This window comes from Phaethon lepturus, unplaced genomic scaffold (genome assembly GCF_000687285.1).
Source record: "Phaethon lepturus isolate BGI_N335 unplaced genomic scaffold, ASM68728v1 scaffold11802, whole genome shotgun sequence".
In the NCBI taxonomy this organism is placed as follows: Eukaryota; Metazoa; Chordata; class Aves; order Phaethontiformes; family Phaethontidae; genus Phaethon; species Phaethon lepturus.
Window position 1 is genome coordinate 28,530 of NW_010524120.1, and position 16,931 is coordinate 45,460.

Sequence of the window (16,931 nt, forward strand, 5' to 3'; positions counted from 1 at the left end):
AGACACAGGTGGCAATCACACTGGCTCTGCAGCATTACAGAAAAATAAACTGGCAGCAAAAGTTTTTCAGCAGCCTGGGGCGTACAACTCCCATGAAATTACACCAGTTGCTCTAAATGAAAACAGTCTGCCACAATACTTTCAACATGCATTTTGTGCAGAACAGTTTCATTCTTTCATTCTCTGCAACATTTTCCTATCCCTCATCTTTTTGAGGTAATTCACACATAAAAACAAAACATCCAGTATATTTGAACACTTAGAAACTGCTGAAATAAAAACACACTTATGCTAGTCAGAGGTTTTATTCAGTACAGGCTACTGTAGTTTTTATTTGGGCAGTTATGGTTTAGTCATGTAGAATAAATCGCCATTTAAAACAATTCCTTCATTTAAAATCAGGACCTCCTTTTACCTGAGCCACATTTAGTGTTGTTGAAACTTTCTCTTGCTTGGCTTCAACCGTCCGGAAGCTGAAAGCTCTTTCCAATACAGACTGGTCTATACCCGTCAACTCGCAGATTTCCTTGAGTTCTAGCATGAAAAAGGACAGTGTAAGTGTAATGAAACCTTTCATATGTTTGCTTTTTCTTCCCCGAAACTATTAGCTTTTAAGTAGTTCAGTATTTTCCCCAACAGGTTTCCTTCAACTCACAAGCAAAGTTTCCTCCAGCATGAGGAAACAGAATTAACAGTTCTGAAAGCACTTTAATTATTTTTGTGAAGAAACTTTTCTCCCATTTATCACAGACTGCTTTTCATGATGAAGAACTTTCAAATGAAAATAAATTAACTTTCAAAATATATCAACTGCAAAAACATGACCAAATGAATCTGATATTACAGACTGAAATACCTTGCTACAAAAGAACTAAAAGCCTGCACTGCAGAATAACCAAGCAGTTACAGAAATGCATCACACCATTTAACATTTCAGAAGAAAGTGTTAATGAAGTGGGGAAAAAAGAAAATAATCATTTTTGGAATTTCAAACAGAGTGACTGAAATGGCACAGAATTCAACCCATATTTGCCTGCACGTGTATTCTGGAAACAATCTAGTTTAATTAATCTGTAAGGATATTGTATGTCTACAAAAACTACAAAATTAATAATGACTTCAGACAAATTGGTGTTTTTCCTCCCATAACTGATCTCATCTTACCATTTTTATCTTTGATTTTACTTTCATCTAAGCCATTCACACGAGATTCAGGCTTAAATTCAATATTTCCCAATTTCAGAACAGCTGCCACCACTTCAAAAACAGACTGTGTTTCATGATCCATAAAACCAACAATCTGCATTGCATTCTGTAAAAGGGACAGATAAAATTATGAGATAAAAGAATCTACATTTAAACAGATTATACAAAACTCACAATTTATCTGTATTAGCATGTTAGAAACATTTTACGAACACTTTTGCTACCAAAAAAAAAAAGTAACTACTACGCTTAGGTAAGTAAATTTTTTAATAAAAAAAGGTTAAAGGAGATCTGGTAATCGAGCTGGCATGTCAGCCCAGTCCACTTCTAGGATTCATTCAGTTTATGGGTTTCTAAAATGCAATACTTTTTTTTTTTTTTAGCCACTTAATTGAGTTTATAACTGAGCCCAGTTTCTCACAGTGAAGTGAACAGGTACTGCTGTCTTCTCATTCTATTCTGTTGCTCTAAAAGCAAAGAACTTTTAGAATCTAAATTTGCATACACTGGGTAACAAGGTCCTGTATTCTTCTTTTCCCTGCATACAATCAAGCAAAAACCATCATGGTAAGTCATCTTCAGAACTATCCCAGCCCTGTTTTTCTTTTGACCTGGTCAGCATTACCTGATTCACAAAGCTCAGTCACTGCCACAATAAGCAACTACACAATATAACCTTTTCCATGATCTGGTCAGGGGGTCTGGGTTTTCCTGTCACACCCCCACACCCCCCGCTTTTTTTTTGTGTGTGTCTCTTGTATTCCCACTAGAATACTCCAGAAACTTGTTTATTTGTATTTTCTAGTTGTAGTTAAGCTTCCCTGTGCAAACACGCTATACCCTTGCACAAAAAGTGTGCAGCACTCTGAAAATGACTCAGAAAAGATGCCCTCCCAGCCCAGCGCGAACGGCCAGATTGAGGGCGTAAGAACTCTGCATCACTGTTGAGCCCTTTTGCGGTTTACACCCAACCCCTGTTACTTCTTACCCTAACTGTTCTGAAGTTTGCAGCATCATCCACTCCATTCACTTTGGCAGAATCAAGGCCCAGGTAGTTGTACCTGCTGAAGTCCCGCTCCAGTTTCAGTTTGCCTAATAAATCAAAAAATATCATCAGTAACAGCATTCTTGTTAACAGCTCTTTTATCCCAGGAACCAGTATTGTCAAGAACTGTTATTATTAGTAGGATTAAGTTTTCTTTAAGGATCTCTTAATTACAAGCCTTCTGAATAAGAATAGGCTTTCTTCTTTGTTTATAATACATGGCAAAGCCAATTCTGACTCAGATACCTGGGTAATACCAAACCATGTATTTACTTCAAGTATTATTATTATTGCCACTACCACAGATAATTTGAAAAATGAATCAATATCACATTTCCCACAAAAGACAACGTACACGGAACAGCACATTAAATATAAAGATGATTCATATCTGAAAATGGCACAAGGTGGTACTTACAGAGGAAGTCTTCCGAGGCACCAGACAGTATCTGATAGAAAATGTGAAAGTTCCTTTCACCTCTTGGTTGCTTAACAACGCGAGACTTCTCTAGCAGATCTAAACAAACAAACAAAATCTCGCAGGTCAGGGAAAGACCATTGGAGCAGAACACATTAATATGAATATAATCCCCCCTCATTTTCTATTTCATTGCTTTATATCATCATAATCAAATTAGATGATGATAAACGGTAGGCACAAACCTTATCTCAGTGTATCAAATTAGTACGTATTTCTCAAATAACTTGAGCAAGCTGTAAGCCCAGTGCACTTCTAAATGCTGCAGTCTATGAGCAGGTGAGGGAGGCCATGTGCTCAAAAGACCAATATACAGTACAACCACAAAATTAAGATTTGTGAAGAATGATTGTATAGGTAAAGGTTTGACAATAACTGAAATGCTAGGCACATGAAAGACGGGTAAATGAAAGGGGAAAGCCAAATAAGAATTTAAACTGAATAATCATGTAGCACTTTGTGATCCTCAGGTGCATCAGGCTCTGAAATAATTCCCAGGAGCTCCATCATAAGACATTTAAAGTGAAATGGAAAAGCATCGCTGCACTGATTGAATAGTTTGACAAGAAGACTGCTTCGTCCACTGCTGTTAGTGACGGGCACACTTCTAAGCCTTACCAATAAGGGTAGGAATCCAGGCAGACAGCAGAAGAGTGACTTGTAACACACTGCAAACACTTCACACTCTACATCATATTTGCCATGGAGGTGACAACACAAAGGTTGTTCAGCCCGTACTGCACTGAAAGGCTGTGGTCCCCTGCGTACCGGGAAAGGGATGCGATAAGACAACCTCTGGACAGGTATTGGTGTCGCTTGCTGATTTTGTACCAAAATAAAAATGTTTTTCCTTCTTTTCTCACTGGCACATGAGGGCTCCACACCATTTCTCCAGATAGCAAACCCACAGTTCCCAATGTACAGTTTCTCTTAAGCTACATATATTCAGTGACATGAAGATAGAGACATTCAGTGCCTCATTCCAAGGGCACAGGAAGGGAGTTCCCCCATGCACCTACCACTACGTACCCACTTTGGCGCTCTCTGACTGGGGTTAAGTTCTCTCTAGGCTGTGCCCATGCAAGAAGAAAGCCCCAAAAGGAGAATTACCACAGTTTGGAAGTCACTCTTCAGAAGTGCTGCCACAAAGTTGAGATGAGGTTTCACAAACGTAAAACACAGGGAACACCAATTCATTTAGGGACACATGTGGTTGCTAAACGCTTCCCCTGCCTGGCTACTATAAGACCCGATGTGTATTCTACTATACCTTTCCTCAGATTTCTGTTTCTGCTGAAACTGAGCCTGTTTACTCTTAGCAACGCAGGAAGTTGGGGGTGGTGCTCAGCGCAGCCACCTTTGTGTTGCAAACCCGGCTCCAGCCCCGCCACAAAGGAGCAGCTGGGGAGCGGGTGGTTCATCCTGACTACCTAGTGAGTCAGCCCGACTACCGGGCACCTGATCCTCTCTAGTTTTTAATTCATAACTGAAAGGGAGAGGCTGGTCCATCATCCAAATGTTAATACTTGGACTGAGAAAGGCAAGGTGAGCGCCAGGCAGTTCAGAGTCCTGCTGGCTGTGAAGGTTCTCCAGTGAAGTGTTGGAACAGATTGCAGCCAAATTTAATCTCAAAGAAATAAACAACTTCAGCTCCCGCAGTGGCTACACGCATTTCAGGAAATGGCTGTATTTTCAAAGGATGTTGAAGCAATGCAGTTTGTGAAGCGGTTTGGCTTATTTGGGTTTAAAAATATTCTATATATAAATTTACTCAAATGCTCTCATAAAAGCTCAGCTACATGTACTGGCAAAATTTTAAATGTAAGCCGCCTTCTAATTACATGCATGCCTTCAGCAGATTTAACAAACAGTTTCTTGAGAATATGTCAAATTAGTTATGTTAGAAGAATAACTGTCTTGGATTTTTCACCACAGTTTATCTTATGTATATGTTTTTAGAAGCAAGGAGGTTAACTAATTAACTGTCAGCTTTCCAAAGTCCCAATATTCCATATTCTGTCAGTCTTAGTAACTGAGGAAACAAGCTACAGAAAGCAGTTACTGACAGAAAATCAGGTATTTACCTTAATAAAGCAGCTGTTACGAATTCTTTTTAAAGCTGTATTCATTCTCTGCTTTTTTTCTTTTATGCCCACGTGCAGACTGAAATCAGACTGGCAGAAAAGATCCAGACCATCTGCCCTACCCTTAAGAAAACTTCTTCGCTTTGTTTGCCCCGATTAGCATTTTAATAAATCAACCAAATATATTTTCCTTACAGCAACTGCTGCACAAGTAACTTGTGTTAACTCTCACAAATTTTGTGGATTGAACAGTGAAAAGAGAAGACACAAAGATGCACATCAGATTTCTGCATGCATCCACTTTGTAATTCTGTTTACAGTGGCATGTGTGGACAGATGGTGCTTATCTATATAAAAACACACACAAGCAAAACCCCCTAAAACCCTCTACATATTACATTTTGTTGTATATTCTATATAAATTATGCATAGGGACTATACAGAATTATCTAAAGAGAACATACAGAACTACATACGGTGTATTTATGGATTAGGTATCCTTCCTGCATTATCTAACAATGCTTCTGCTTGAACTGAAGCATTTAACATGTTGTGTGTATCAAAGCAACTGTAAAAATTAAATTGCTTTGGAAAGGTCCCACCTGGAAGCACTTCTTAAATCATATTGTTTGAATATTCATCAATTCAGATGACTCAATCCAACTACATCCCTCAGGTACTGAAGATTACTTGTTATTCCTAGATAACACTGGTTTAAATGCAAGAGATCTGTGTAAGCATCCTGCTAAACCATTTGACTGAGCTCAACATGAAAGGAAAAGAGAAATCGATGCCGAATACCTCTAGAAACTCTAACGTACAAATTTACATGATTTCTTTTCGGTTACTTGATCCATGAACTTGACAGATACAGAAAAATTTAGGATATTTGTATTTCTCTAAATATACTAGAAATTGAATCAACATTCAAGAAAGGAGTAAGTACACACTACAAACAAAAAACAACATGACCTTGGCACATTCTGAATAATCCAGAAAAAGGTTGTTTTAGCCATACTCTCTTCAGCCAGCCATGACCAGGGACTTTTTTAGCTATTCAGCCGAAGTTACAGAACATTTTCTAATCATGGATTCTTATCTCTACACCCACATTACGTTAAATTATGTTTTTCCTACCTTGATTCTTCAGCTGTCATCAAAAAAAGTCACTGATTAAAAAGAAAATACAGTAGTAGTTTCTCGGGAACTTTTTCATGTTATTCCCACCAAGTTTATAATAATGGTCTCTTGAATTAAATGGTGCGTAATCGTATTAAACAAAACCTACTATCTGGGCAGTATGTGCAGTGAAAAAAACGATTGCACAATTTCAGGAGTCTTAAATCCCAATTACTCAAGTGATAAGTGATGTTTAAAAATGAGCTAATCAAAATGTTTAGTGTTTTTTGTTGTTGGTTAGTTGGTTGGGCTTTTTTAAACACTTCCTAATTTAGGCAAGACAATTGCCTAAAAGATGACAACTGTGCTAACCGAAATGCCAAGGGAGATGTTGGAACAAGTTAAGATTAAAAAAAATTAACAAGAATGAATATGTCCTTCCAAAACGTCTAGTTGTAAAATTTGTGTCATATTTCCCTGAGCAAAGGAGATTACTAACAGCAGTCACTTAACTAAAATCAACAGCCTTTCTTGTTGGTTTCTCAGTAAGTGGGTAATTACTTTTGTCTTTTAAAATGACAAGCTGTAAAGAATAAGTTGTAAAGTTATCATCATCACTTTGCTAACTTAAAAAATTTGTTGCTTTAAATAAACATCATGGGTTTCTCTCACATCGTTGTTGGAAAAAATGGTAAAATAGGGCACTTTCTTAATCATTTGTTATTTGAACCAACTGTGCTCATTGAAAGTGGCTTTTCAAAAGCAAGCTTTACATATACTGTATCTCACCTGCACCACTGTTATCTTCTAGTTAATCATTAAATCACTGAAGGGCTTAGGCAGATTAGGAAATATCACCTAAAGCTAAAAAGCTAGGTATCTTCCAGCAGGAAATCCCAGATGAAATGTGAAAATTTAAGACTGACAAATATTCTGGGAAAGGTATCACAAGATCCCTACTTTTCAAAAGGTCTGAACAACTGCAAGTGTGAAACATTTTGGACTGCACCATGCAAAAATATTTCAACCATAAAATTAAGCGTACACAAAACCAGTCACAAAACTAACACATCAAGCATGCACACAAATATCGCCTTGAGTACAAAACAGAGGCAGCATCTGCGGATAGTCATATTTTAGAGCTGTACAAGCTACTGCAATTAGCACCTATTACTTTGAAAACAAACATACTCATTTTTACATAAAATATATTTTATTCTGTAATTACAGGTGGAAAAGAAACTACTATGATCCTTTCCCCTGCTCCTATCCCTGCTAACATGGTAGTTATAATAAATGGAAAACTAAGAATAGTATTGATGGTTTCTGCGCTTTATTTCAACAGTACTACACTCAGGTGAAAGCAAGCTGATTACCCAACACTTCAACTGCCCTTCCTTACTAAGCACATAAGACAAGAGAGTTCACTAACATCCCACAGGAGGACAGAAAGGCAGAAAGAGCAGATACACCTCATATGCAATTTGGTGAGAGAAAACGTAAATGTAATTTACCTGTTTGTAAATGCATTTTAGAGCAGGAGCATACTTTTAAGCAGGGACTGGTGTTTGTTACAAAACAGTGATGGGATATCTACAGTCACAGATGACAATACAGCAAGGGTTTAGTGTTCAGGAGAGCTCACAAGAGTAATTCAGGCTTCCTAACTCCACGCACGTGAAATAAGTCAGCTTGCAAAGGGATGGGCTGCCTGTTAGCTAGCACTAGGGCTGTGCACCTCACCTTACACAGATTCTCCCACCCCTCAGGACAAGCCAGGACCTTCACAGAAAAGTGACAAAAAGGGAGGATTCAAACGACTCAGGCTTACCACGTGCCTCAGCTTACTCAGCCTTCTTCACTCTCCTGCTCACCCCCATGCCTCAATTGATGCTGACATAGGATCAAACAAGTACAACACACGCTACCTGAAATCATTTTTCTTTTGTAGTCTAAGGGAAAAAAAATTCCTGCCTGAGTAATATACTTAAAGATTGCATAAATCACACTAATCTCAAATTTTCCACTCTCAGTTTTCCTTTAGGACTGTACACCGTGATATAGCAATATGTCAAGTGCCTTACAAATCAATGCACTCAGAAGCTCTGAACAGACGTGTAATGTAGACGTAATGATCTACATGTATTTTATGCTGTTCAAACATAAAATTACCTTCAGATTGGGAACATACCAGTTCTGACTTAATAGATGTTACAAAACCCATTCCATTACAATCCCTTCCATTTTATTATTACCATTCTAATTTTACTCAAAAGATTTACCCTTCTATTTACAGCACATAAACATTTCAGATCTATCGGCTCCCGCTAAAGCCAAATGACATTTGCATTCACTGCAAACTGAACAGGACAGACATGCAGTATGTATTGTCATGATAATTTTACCCTCTAGCTCCATCCTGTGAAAGGTTCACTTGTAGGTGAGTACCTGTTATTAAGAAGTAAGAGCTCATTGAAGGGCACCAGGATAATGGCCCAAGGAAAGGTCACAACAGCATCAGCCGCTACCTGAAGGGTTGTGGGTAGATTGAGAAGGCTTTCACGGAGCTTCACAGCTTTTCAGAGTAGGACAGACCAAACCATTTCAAACAAGACCTTTCAGCCTAATGGATCTCTGCTTATCTTTACCAGTCTGGTAAAATTAGTAGCTTACCTTCATTACCTTTCTTGCCACCAAAATAAACTAGATGTTGACCGTGTCAGCTTCTAGCCACTCACAGTGTGAAATACAGCCTGGTAACATATGCTGCTATCCAAAAACCCCACTAACTTCGTTGATGTTTGGAAATAAAGCTCAGATATGACTATTAAAGTTTAATCAAAATATTATGATATCATCTTCACATCATGTTAACACTGAACAAACAGATGGTCAGAAAGCAAAGAATATTTATGAACAAACCAATCATGCTTTCCTTTTAAGGATAGGAAACTTCAGCACTATTTGACTTGCTACTTGATGAATTAATATGGCAAATCCTAAATTTGACTAAAGCCAGAGTAAATTGCAAGTTTACTTGTAAAAGAATTTAAGCCCCTGATACCTCCAGAATGGCGACACCACACAACAGAAACTTTCCTGTCGCAATGCAATGCTGCAGATGTGTGGAAAACATCTAAGGCAGGACAACAAACTTCCTTTAAAACTGTACAGAATTCAAACTTTCTTTCAAAGAGAGATGTAAGGGCTATCAAATTTTGCAAATATTAGATCAAAGATGAGATATATTAACATGAAGCTACAGGAACTCAGTATTTACCTGTGACATACCCTGTCAAGTATGGGGTGTTTCATAGTTCAAAAAGTAACATCTTTTCCACAACAGGATTTACACATAAGGTCTTCATTTTTAAATTTAAATTCACCTTCTTGTTATTAGATATGTATTAAATGTGAGAAGACAGAGAGAATGTCTACAATAGGCAACTTTTAGGAAGATATAAAAATATGTTTACCCTTCATTACATATGTCATTACATCATTATAATTACATGTAATGTTATAATTACAACATGCAAAGATTTATAAGGCAGATAACCTATAGAGTAACTATTTGGATCACCTTTTGATGTGACACAATATTTTAACTAGATGACTCAGCACAGTACTTTCAAAGACAAACTGTTCAATGTCCACTCTACAAAGGAGGGTTCATTTTGTGTATCTATTTTGAATGTGAAAGAAAAGGGAACAAACAACACAGCTAGCCTGCTAGTACCTTTTCGTTCACATTTAATTATTTATGAATACACCGAGTATGTTTGGCCTCTAATTTTGTGGACTGCCAAATGTCAAAATTAATAGATAGCCATAAACACTTAAACAGTGACTGCTTTGAGTTTCAAGATGTACTCGTCACAAAAATCATGCTCTTTCAAGCACAGTTCCAAAAGGTGACCTGGTCCAGAAAAAATGTTTGCCCTATGAAAAAACCAAAACCTACATTTATGTGTAAAATTCTTCACAATGTTGTAAAATGTTTATATTGTATATGGGGAGTTCAGTTCACCTTGGACGATACTCATTATTTCACAACCAGTAAAATGCCAATGGAGTCAAAAGCCGGTCTTTAGAAACAGCAATGAATTTGGTTGAGCGGGAAGAGAGGTCAAGGCTAGGTCAGTGACACCTACTATAGTCACTCACTGCCCTCCTCCATCTCTTTTCAAAAATAAGGAAAAAACCCAAACAAACATAGCTTTATATAGCACAGAAGAGCAATTTCTTTTAAAAGCTGCATTTAAACTCTCGAAAGGAAAGCAAGTCAAAGCATCCTGGGCTGGCATTCAGTTCCCAGCCTCTTTCTTCCCAACAGAGAGCTGGTTAAAATTTCTGAATTGCTGATTTGATTCCAAATAAACATACCCACCTCGTGGTGTTCTCCAGCATACTTTGAACCACTCTTATGAATTACAAAACAGCGTATCTCAGGCATCATCTACCATAAATACATGACGCATCAAATCAAGTAACACAACTGATCCTGGGGATTCAAGTATAAAAAGAGCCTCAGATACCCTTATCCATCTGCTACCAGCTTCAGAGACAATATATGAACCCACGCATGTTACTCAGACTCAGTACCTTTTAGACAATATAGTACATTCATTATTCATGCTTACTTCAAGTCTGTTTTCACTTACTCTAAGGTACACTATTCAGCACCAGAACAACAATAAAATTAAAAAGCAGAATTTATCACATAATGGAGACAGATTAAATTAGACAAACGCATCTGATCTTTTCAATAATTCAGCCATCTTCCTTTTTAGCTGTTAATAACAGCTAAATAACATTTTAGGCTGTTAATATGCTGATACCAAGAGTAATACTCACAGTTGCTTATAACTCCTCCAAGTGGGTCACCCTTGAAATCAAACTCAATATCCATGTATTTTCCCTGAGAAAGCAATGTATTTTAAGACTGTAAGTTCTGTTTAAGAGAAAATGCTCAAGACATTTTTTTAAGAAGTTAATTATTAATTTTTACAGGCAATCTGGCAACCTCCTGTACATTCTGTCAAATTCTGAATATCAGAAAACAATTCAAAGCTTCTAAAATAATTGCATTATCACAGCTAGATATTTTCATGAGAATAACTTTAATAAGGTTTGTAACATAACTCAGTAATTTGCTCAATTTCTAAGGTTATATGAAGAAAAAGTACATTATACAAACTTTCACCAGAACACCAAGAACATCAAATAATACTTGTGGCCATGTAGGTATTACCATGCTTATTAATGGAAGAACGCAGGAAGTAATTATTTTCCACACAGACTTATCTTCTCAGTGTAAAATCTTCTCGGCGCGTGAATCAAGGCAGTTGAAGGATGGCTGCTCGGTTTGGCTTGAAGTACTGGCTGGCAACAGTTACTGTTAGTAATTGTGGGGTGTCTGTCCCTAAGTGTGTGCCGGCCTTGTAAAAGTGATGGATTTTTCCCACTGAACTCTTTGCCTCATAACTCAGGAGGCCAGAGGCAACAATTAACAGACTGTCACCACAAAAGCAATTTCATTTTTAGCTGTACTGGCACAGTGTGTTTCCTTGACTTCTATTTGACTTTTCCACATCGCAGAAGATCGCTCCAGTCCTTGCATCATTTTAATTTATATGACACGTATTTAATGTAGTAACAGCTACATCAAAATGGACAGACACATACTGTGTGGAAAAGGCAAAAGCAGTGCAGCTCACATTGGCAAGGAAGTTTAGAAAGATAAAAACAAGCCATGCACAGAAATGATCTCACCACCCTCTGGTGCTTACTTAACAGACGACAAAACCAACCTACTGAAAAGAGAAATCTGGTGTTTATACTTCCTTATTTACTGCATTTAGGAAGAGTTTTCTTTTTTTTCTTTCTCTTTTGATTTTAATTACAGAACATAAAAAGCAAGCACTTTACATTGACTCCCTCAAAGATATTTTCTAATTTACTGGGTATTTTGTCAAGATTGGCTTGACTCTACTTAAACTCTATTCTTCTCCTTGTTGGCAGCTGAGACAGGCTAGACAGGACAGTACTTGTACTTTCTTGTTTGAAGTCAATTCTGAGCTGATTCAAATTTCTGAGATAAAGAATTAAATGAGATAATTAAATTTTAATTTCCCAAGGACTGAGCCAGCTGGCTGTTTCCAAAAGTATTTTTAGCTTTGTGTTTATAAGCAAGGACTTGAAAGGCAAAATACTGGTTGGTTGCACTTTGTCCTGGAAAGACTTCTGTTTGCAAACGGCACCTCTTCTCCTCTTCGCTCTCTCCTCCTCCCTTCTGTAGTACGTCATCTCCAACAGCTGCAGTTTTTCTACCCTTTCTATAAAAAAAATAAATTTCTACAGCGCCTCACATTTTGGCCCTGACCTTGCTTGCATGGACATTTGTGGAGCCTGCAGGGCCTGCAATGAAGACCCTTTGCTCTGTTCACAAGCTGGGGCAATGAAGCATTCGTAGCTGCGTGGAAACAGTATCATCAACCCTTGAGAATCAGAAGAGAAGGGGAGAGAAGTCTCCCATATGGAAAAAAGGGTGCTCTCCAGTGTTCCCATATCCCAGGTTTTATCCATGTGCTTTTACTCGCAACACACCATTTTTCCAGTCTACTAATTTGTCTTCTGTTTCAGTTTATATTACTCTTCTGCACAAAAGTGAGCAAATTACAAAGTTGCATTCAGTCTTCTGATTTTAGCACGATAGTGATAAATAGTGATAAATAGTCACACTTCTGAATCTCCCAACTCTAGTTTCAATTTTTTTTTTTTTTTTTGAGGGAGGGAATTGTCAATGTCTATAATTTCACATTCAGTTTCATGCTAAATCCCCCAAATTTCAATCAGTTGATTATACAGAATACAAGCAAAAAAGTAACAAATGCTTATATTAAAACTAAAGTAGTAAACACAGGTTGAAACTCCCATCATAGAGAGAACATGAGAAACTGAAGTAGAAATTTAACAAAAAAATGTACACATATAGATGGAAAATGAGATCATGCAGAAAGGTCAACTTGCTAAGCAGACCAGTTGCTAGGCACATGGTCACTGACATTAAAGCCACCAGTGCCAGAAAATTAAAGAATCCAGCTGCACTGTAATTATGTTTTCATCCGGTCACAGACTGTCACATCCTAATTTTTTTTTTTTTTTAACCTCTACTTTGATTCTCCATAGAACTCTATACCCACGTCAGAAAACAAGATTTGTGACGAGATGAAACATCTTTTAAAAACAGCAGTGATTGTTAATAACGCACTACTAACACACTGGGGAAGGAAAACATGCTCAAATGTACGAAATGAAATATTGATTGCTACTGAAGGTGTTTGCCCTCCCTGAACATCATGGTCCCCAGACAACTACAAGAAGGTTCTTTCTCCAAATTATTCATTCCTGCCTTACAGATGCCTTGATGGCTGCTACAAGGTAATACATAAACAGCCAACAACATAACATGCTCCCCTAAAAGATATTCAAATTCAGCCTTGAAGAAAATACTTACAAATCTAGAGGAGTTGTCATTCCTCACAGTTTTGGCATTTCCAAAAGCTGGAGAACAAAAAAACAAATATGATAACCAAATCTATCAGTTTAAAAAAAAAAAAGTAAATTCTCTCTGACTGTTTATATATTTAAAGGAATCATAGACTTCTGAGAAACAATACAATGCGTGGGTATCAGTCACTGCGGATAGACAGTGTGACAGACAAGATCACAAATGAGAAAACACCTGTGGAAGTCCAAAGCAGTTTCATCTCAACATCTCCTTTGTTTAAAAAAAGTGAAAAAAACACATATAAGAAGAAATAGTTCCAAGACAAAACTGCCCCTGGACTGAGCATATATCCTCAGGGTTTGAATAATCAAATTTAAATTTTTATTACCCAAATAACTTTAAATATAGGAAATACTTCCTTCTCCTCAGTTCAGATAAAGAAATGAATCTTAGTTCCCAGAACTGAAGATGGTGAAAGATGGAGGCCAGAACTGAAGAAGTTACAGAATGACACTTAAAAATGGTTTGCATGTGACAGTTTAATCTAGGAATTGAAAATTATTTGTTTACATTATTCCATCAAATTTATCCTAGCTTAAGCTGAGTAATAATCAGATGAAATGTCTGATTTACAAAGGAAGTTTAAATTACTCTCTTCAACTTGACCTAAATTAGCTTTTTGAATAGTTTGGTTTTAATTTCTTTAGCTCAAGTTTTCTGACAATGAAAACTCTCCAAGAAAGGACTTCCCAGGGCCATGTTCAGATGGGCAGCCACCAGCTTAGAACATAGGCAGGACAAGAACTCAGACTGGAGGACAATTCAAGTTCTTAACATTGCACAATGTCAAAGCACCCCAAGTCAAACAGGAGTGTCCCTTGCATTGTCAAGTATAGCACTCCTACTTCAATAGGAGACTTTATTTATCCCAGTATTTATTTATATAGCATATATATTTTCAAAGATCAAGTCAAGCCAATGTTTTTCAGACAGAAATAAATGCATGGCTTTTAGGCTTCAACAAGCTTGCATGAGTAGACCTATTCTTGATCAAAGAACTGAAGCCAAAAGGAAAAAGTTTGTTGCTCCTGAAGGCCGAGGATAAGTGAAAGAATTGTTTTTAAAATCCTTATGCCCTGTAATAAATCATCTTTTCAACAACCAAATCTCTGAGCTCCATTTTCTTAAACAGTGCTGAACAGTAGAGTCATTTATAACTGCACAGAATCAAGCACAAATGTCCCATTATAAAACACAAGACACATTCCTCAGTTTTCCCTTAAGTTCATTGTTTCTAAAAGTTAATTTACAGTAGCAACTGTACTTAAAAAAAAAATCAGAATTCCCATAAGATAAATTACGCATATGTAACATTTATGTCATTTTCTTGCACTGCAGCTCGACTGAAACAGAACTACATAACCAAAGAAAAACAAATCTAACCACAAATGCTTAATATCTGTCTGAAATGTATATAAGCAGTCAGGCTTGCTCAGCGGCCTTGTGGAATAGTCCAGTGTCCTACCTTCCAAAAAGCTGAATAGGCAGTTACCCCTGCACTGAGTAGAACAAATAATACCTTAAATTGATAAGGCACTGTTTCTGCATTAAAACAAAGATTCACAAACTAAAAAGAAATCTAAAAATTTGGCAGTCCCTGAAGAGAAACCTAGCTTTGGCAAGAAAAACCTCCATACTTCCCATACTATTTCTGTCTACATCTGAAATCTGTCTTCCAGGACAGCGATAAAAGCAACACAACTCTTCACTGTGAATCCAAAACAATGGAAGATTGCAATTCCCCCATTCAGCTTTAAGTGGAACATATCTAATCATCAAAGAAAAGGTTATCCAGCATTTTTATTATTCTTTAATTCTAACCTTTCACCCTTTCTTTACAAGTCTTTGCGTACAATTTTTTGTTTGTGTACAGTCAATGACCACATTTTACCCATCCAGTTCACCACTGCTCTCAGCCCACTTTTGCATTCTCTTCCCTTTTTTATTTTTACACCCGTTCTCACTTGTATAATGCATAGAGTACTTGCTCCCTACAGACTCCAAATTCTTGCATATATGTATAGATAGCTAGGCAATAAATAAAATGTTAATACTCAACAGTCTTATAAACACTGCATATCATCTGGCCACAATGCAAAATTATTATACAGCAGTCATGAGAATTTGTTTCGACATCACAATAGCTTAGAGAACTGTGGGAAACGCCGAGCCAGGAATCAACACAACAGATCTAACCTTGGTGCTAACCAAGGCACTTCTAAAGGCAATTATTAGACAATGGGAAAAAACTGCAAGCCTTGAGGATCATATATCCTATCTCCAGGAAAAATGAAGATCCTATTTCTGAAAGACAACATTTTTAAGTTAAAATGACTAATTATAAAATAAAAAGTCTTTCTTGAGAGAGCAGGAAAGGCAGTTGTCAGGAAGACAGGCCAATAGAGTCACCAGACCCAGGGAACAATAAATCTCAGGGAACAACAGGCATGCATATGGATTGGCTTAGTTTTGTCTAAGATCCCATTAACTTTTTTTTTTTTTTAAAGAAAAATAATGCTTTACAGAGCTTGTTTGTTTACTAGAGACTATAATAATATAATTTGGAAGGAAATGAATCAGAGTGACTGAAGTTAAGTCTTTTGATACAGCCAAGCATCCTCAAGGCAGGGTTAAGAAAGGGTATGCCCTCAGAGAGCAGCAGGAAGAATCTGGGAAATATGACCTAACTTCCTAAGCTCTCGCTTTATGAGGGAAACAGTTTTCTTCTCATAGAATCATTTAGGTTGAAAAAGACCTTTAAGAGCATCAAGTCCAACCATAAACCTAGCACTGCCAAGTCCACCACTAAACCATGTCCCTAAGCACCACGTCTACATGTCTTTTAAATACCTCCAGGGATGGTGACTCAACCACTTCCCTGGGCAGCCTGTTCCAGTGCTTGACAACCCTTTCTGTAAAGAAATTTTTCCTAATATCCAAACTAAACCTCTCCTGGTGCAACTTGAGGCTATTTCCTCTTGTCCCATCATTTGTTGCTTGGCAGTAGAGATCGACACTCCCCTCACTACAACCTCCTTTCAGGTAGTTGTGGAGAGCGATAAGGTCTCCCCTGAGTCTCCTTTTCTCCAGACGAAACAAGCCCCATTCCGCCAGCTGCTCCTCATAAGACTTGTGCTCCAAACACTTCACCAGCTTCACTGCCCTTCTCTGGACACGCTCCAGCACCTCAATGTCCTTGTCGCAGTGAGGGGCCCAAAACTGAACACAGTATTTGAAGTGTGGCCTCACCAGTGCTGAGTACAGGGGCACAATCACTTCCCTACTCCTGCTGGCCACACTATTTCTGATATAAGTCAGGATGCTGTTGGTCTTCTGGGCCACCTGGGCACACTGCTGGCTAATACTTATCCTGCTGTCGACGAACAGCCCCAGGTCCTTTTCTGACAGGCAGCTTTCTAGCCACTC

General features: G+C 37.7%; 1 protein-coding gene across 1 annotated transcript in view; it reads right to left on the reverse strand.

The window, feature by feature from the left end:
- MYO1B (myosin IB) overlaps positions 1–16,931 on the reverse strand; it is a gene marked incomplete at its 3' end in the record, with an annotated part of 82,277 nt that overhangs the window by 27,575 nt on the left and 37,771 nt on the right. Inside the window, exons 5-10 of the mRNA XM_010282333.1 lie at positions 13,452–13,498; positions 10,790–10,853; positions 2,670–2,768; positions 2,195–2,298; positions 1,165–1,312; positions 416–534 (exon numbers count right to left, since the gene is read on the reverse strand). Coding sequence (XP_010280635.1) covers positions 416–534; positions 1,165–1,312; positions 2,195–2,298; positions 2,670–2,768; positions 10,790–10,853; positions 13,452–13,498 — 581 coding nt within the window. The remainder of the gene's footprint in view (positions 1–415; positions 535–1,164; positions 1,313–2,194; positions 2,299–2,669; positions 2,769–10,789; positions 10,854–13,451; positions 13,499–16,931) is intronic.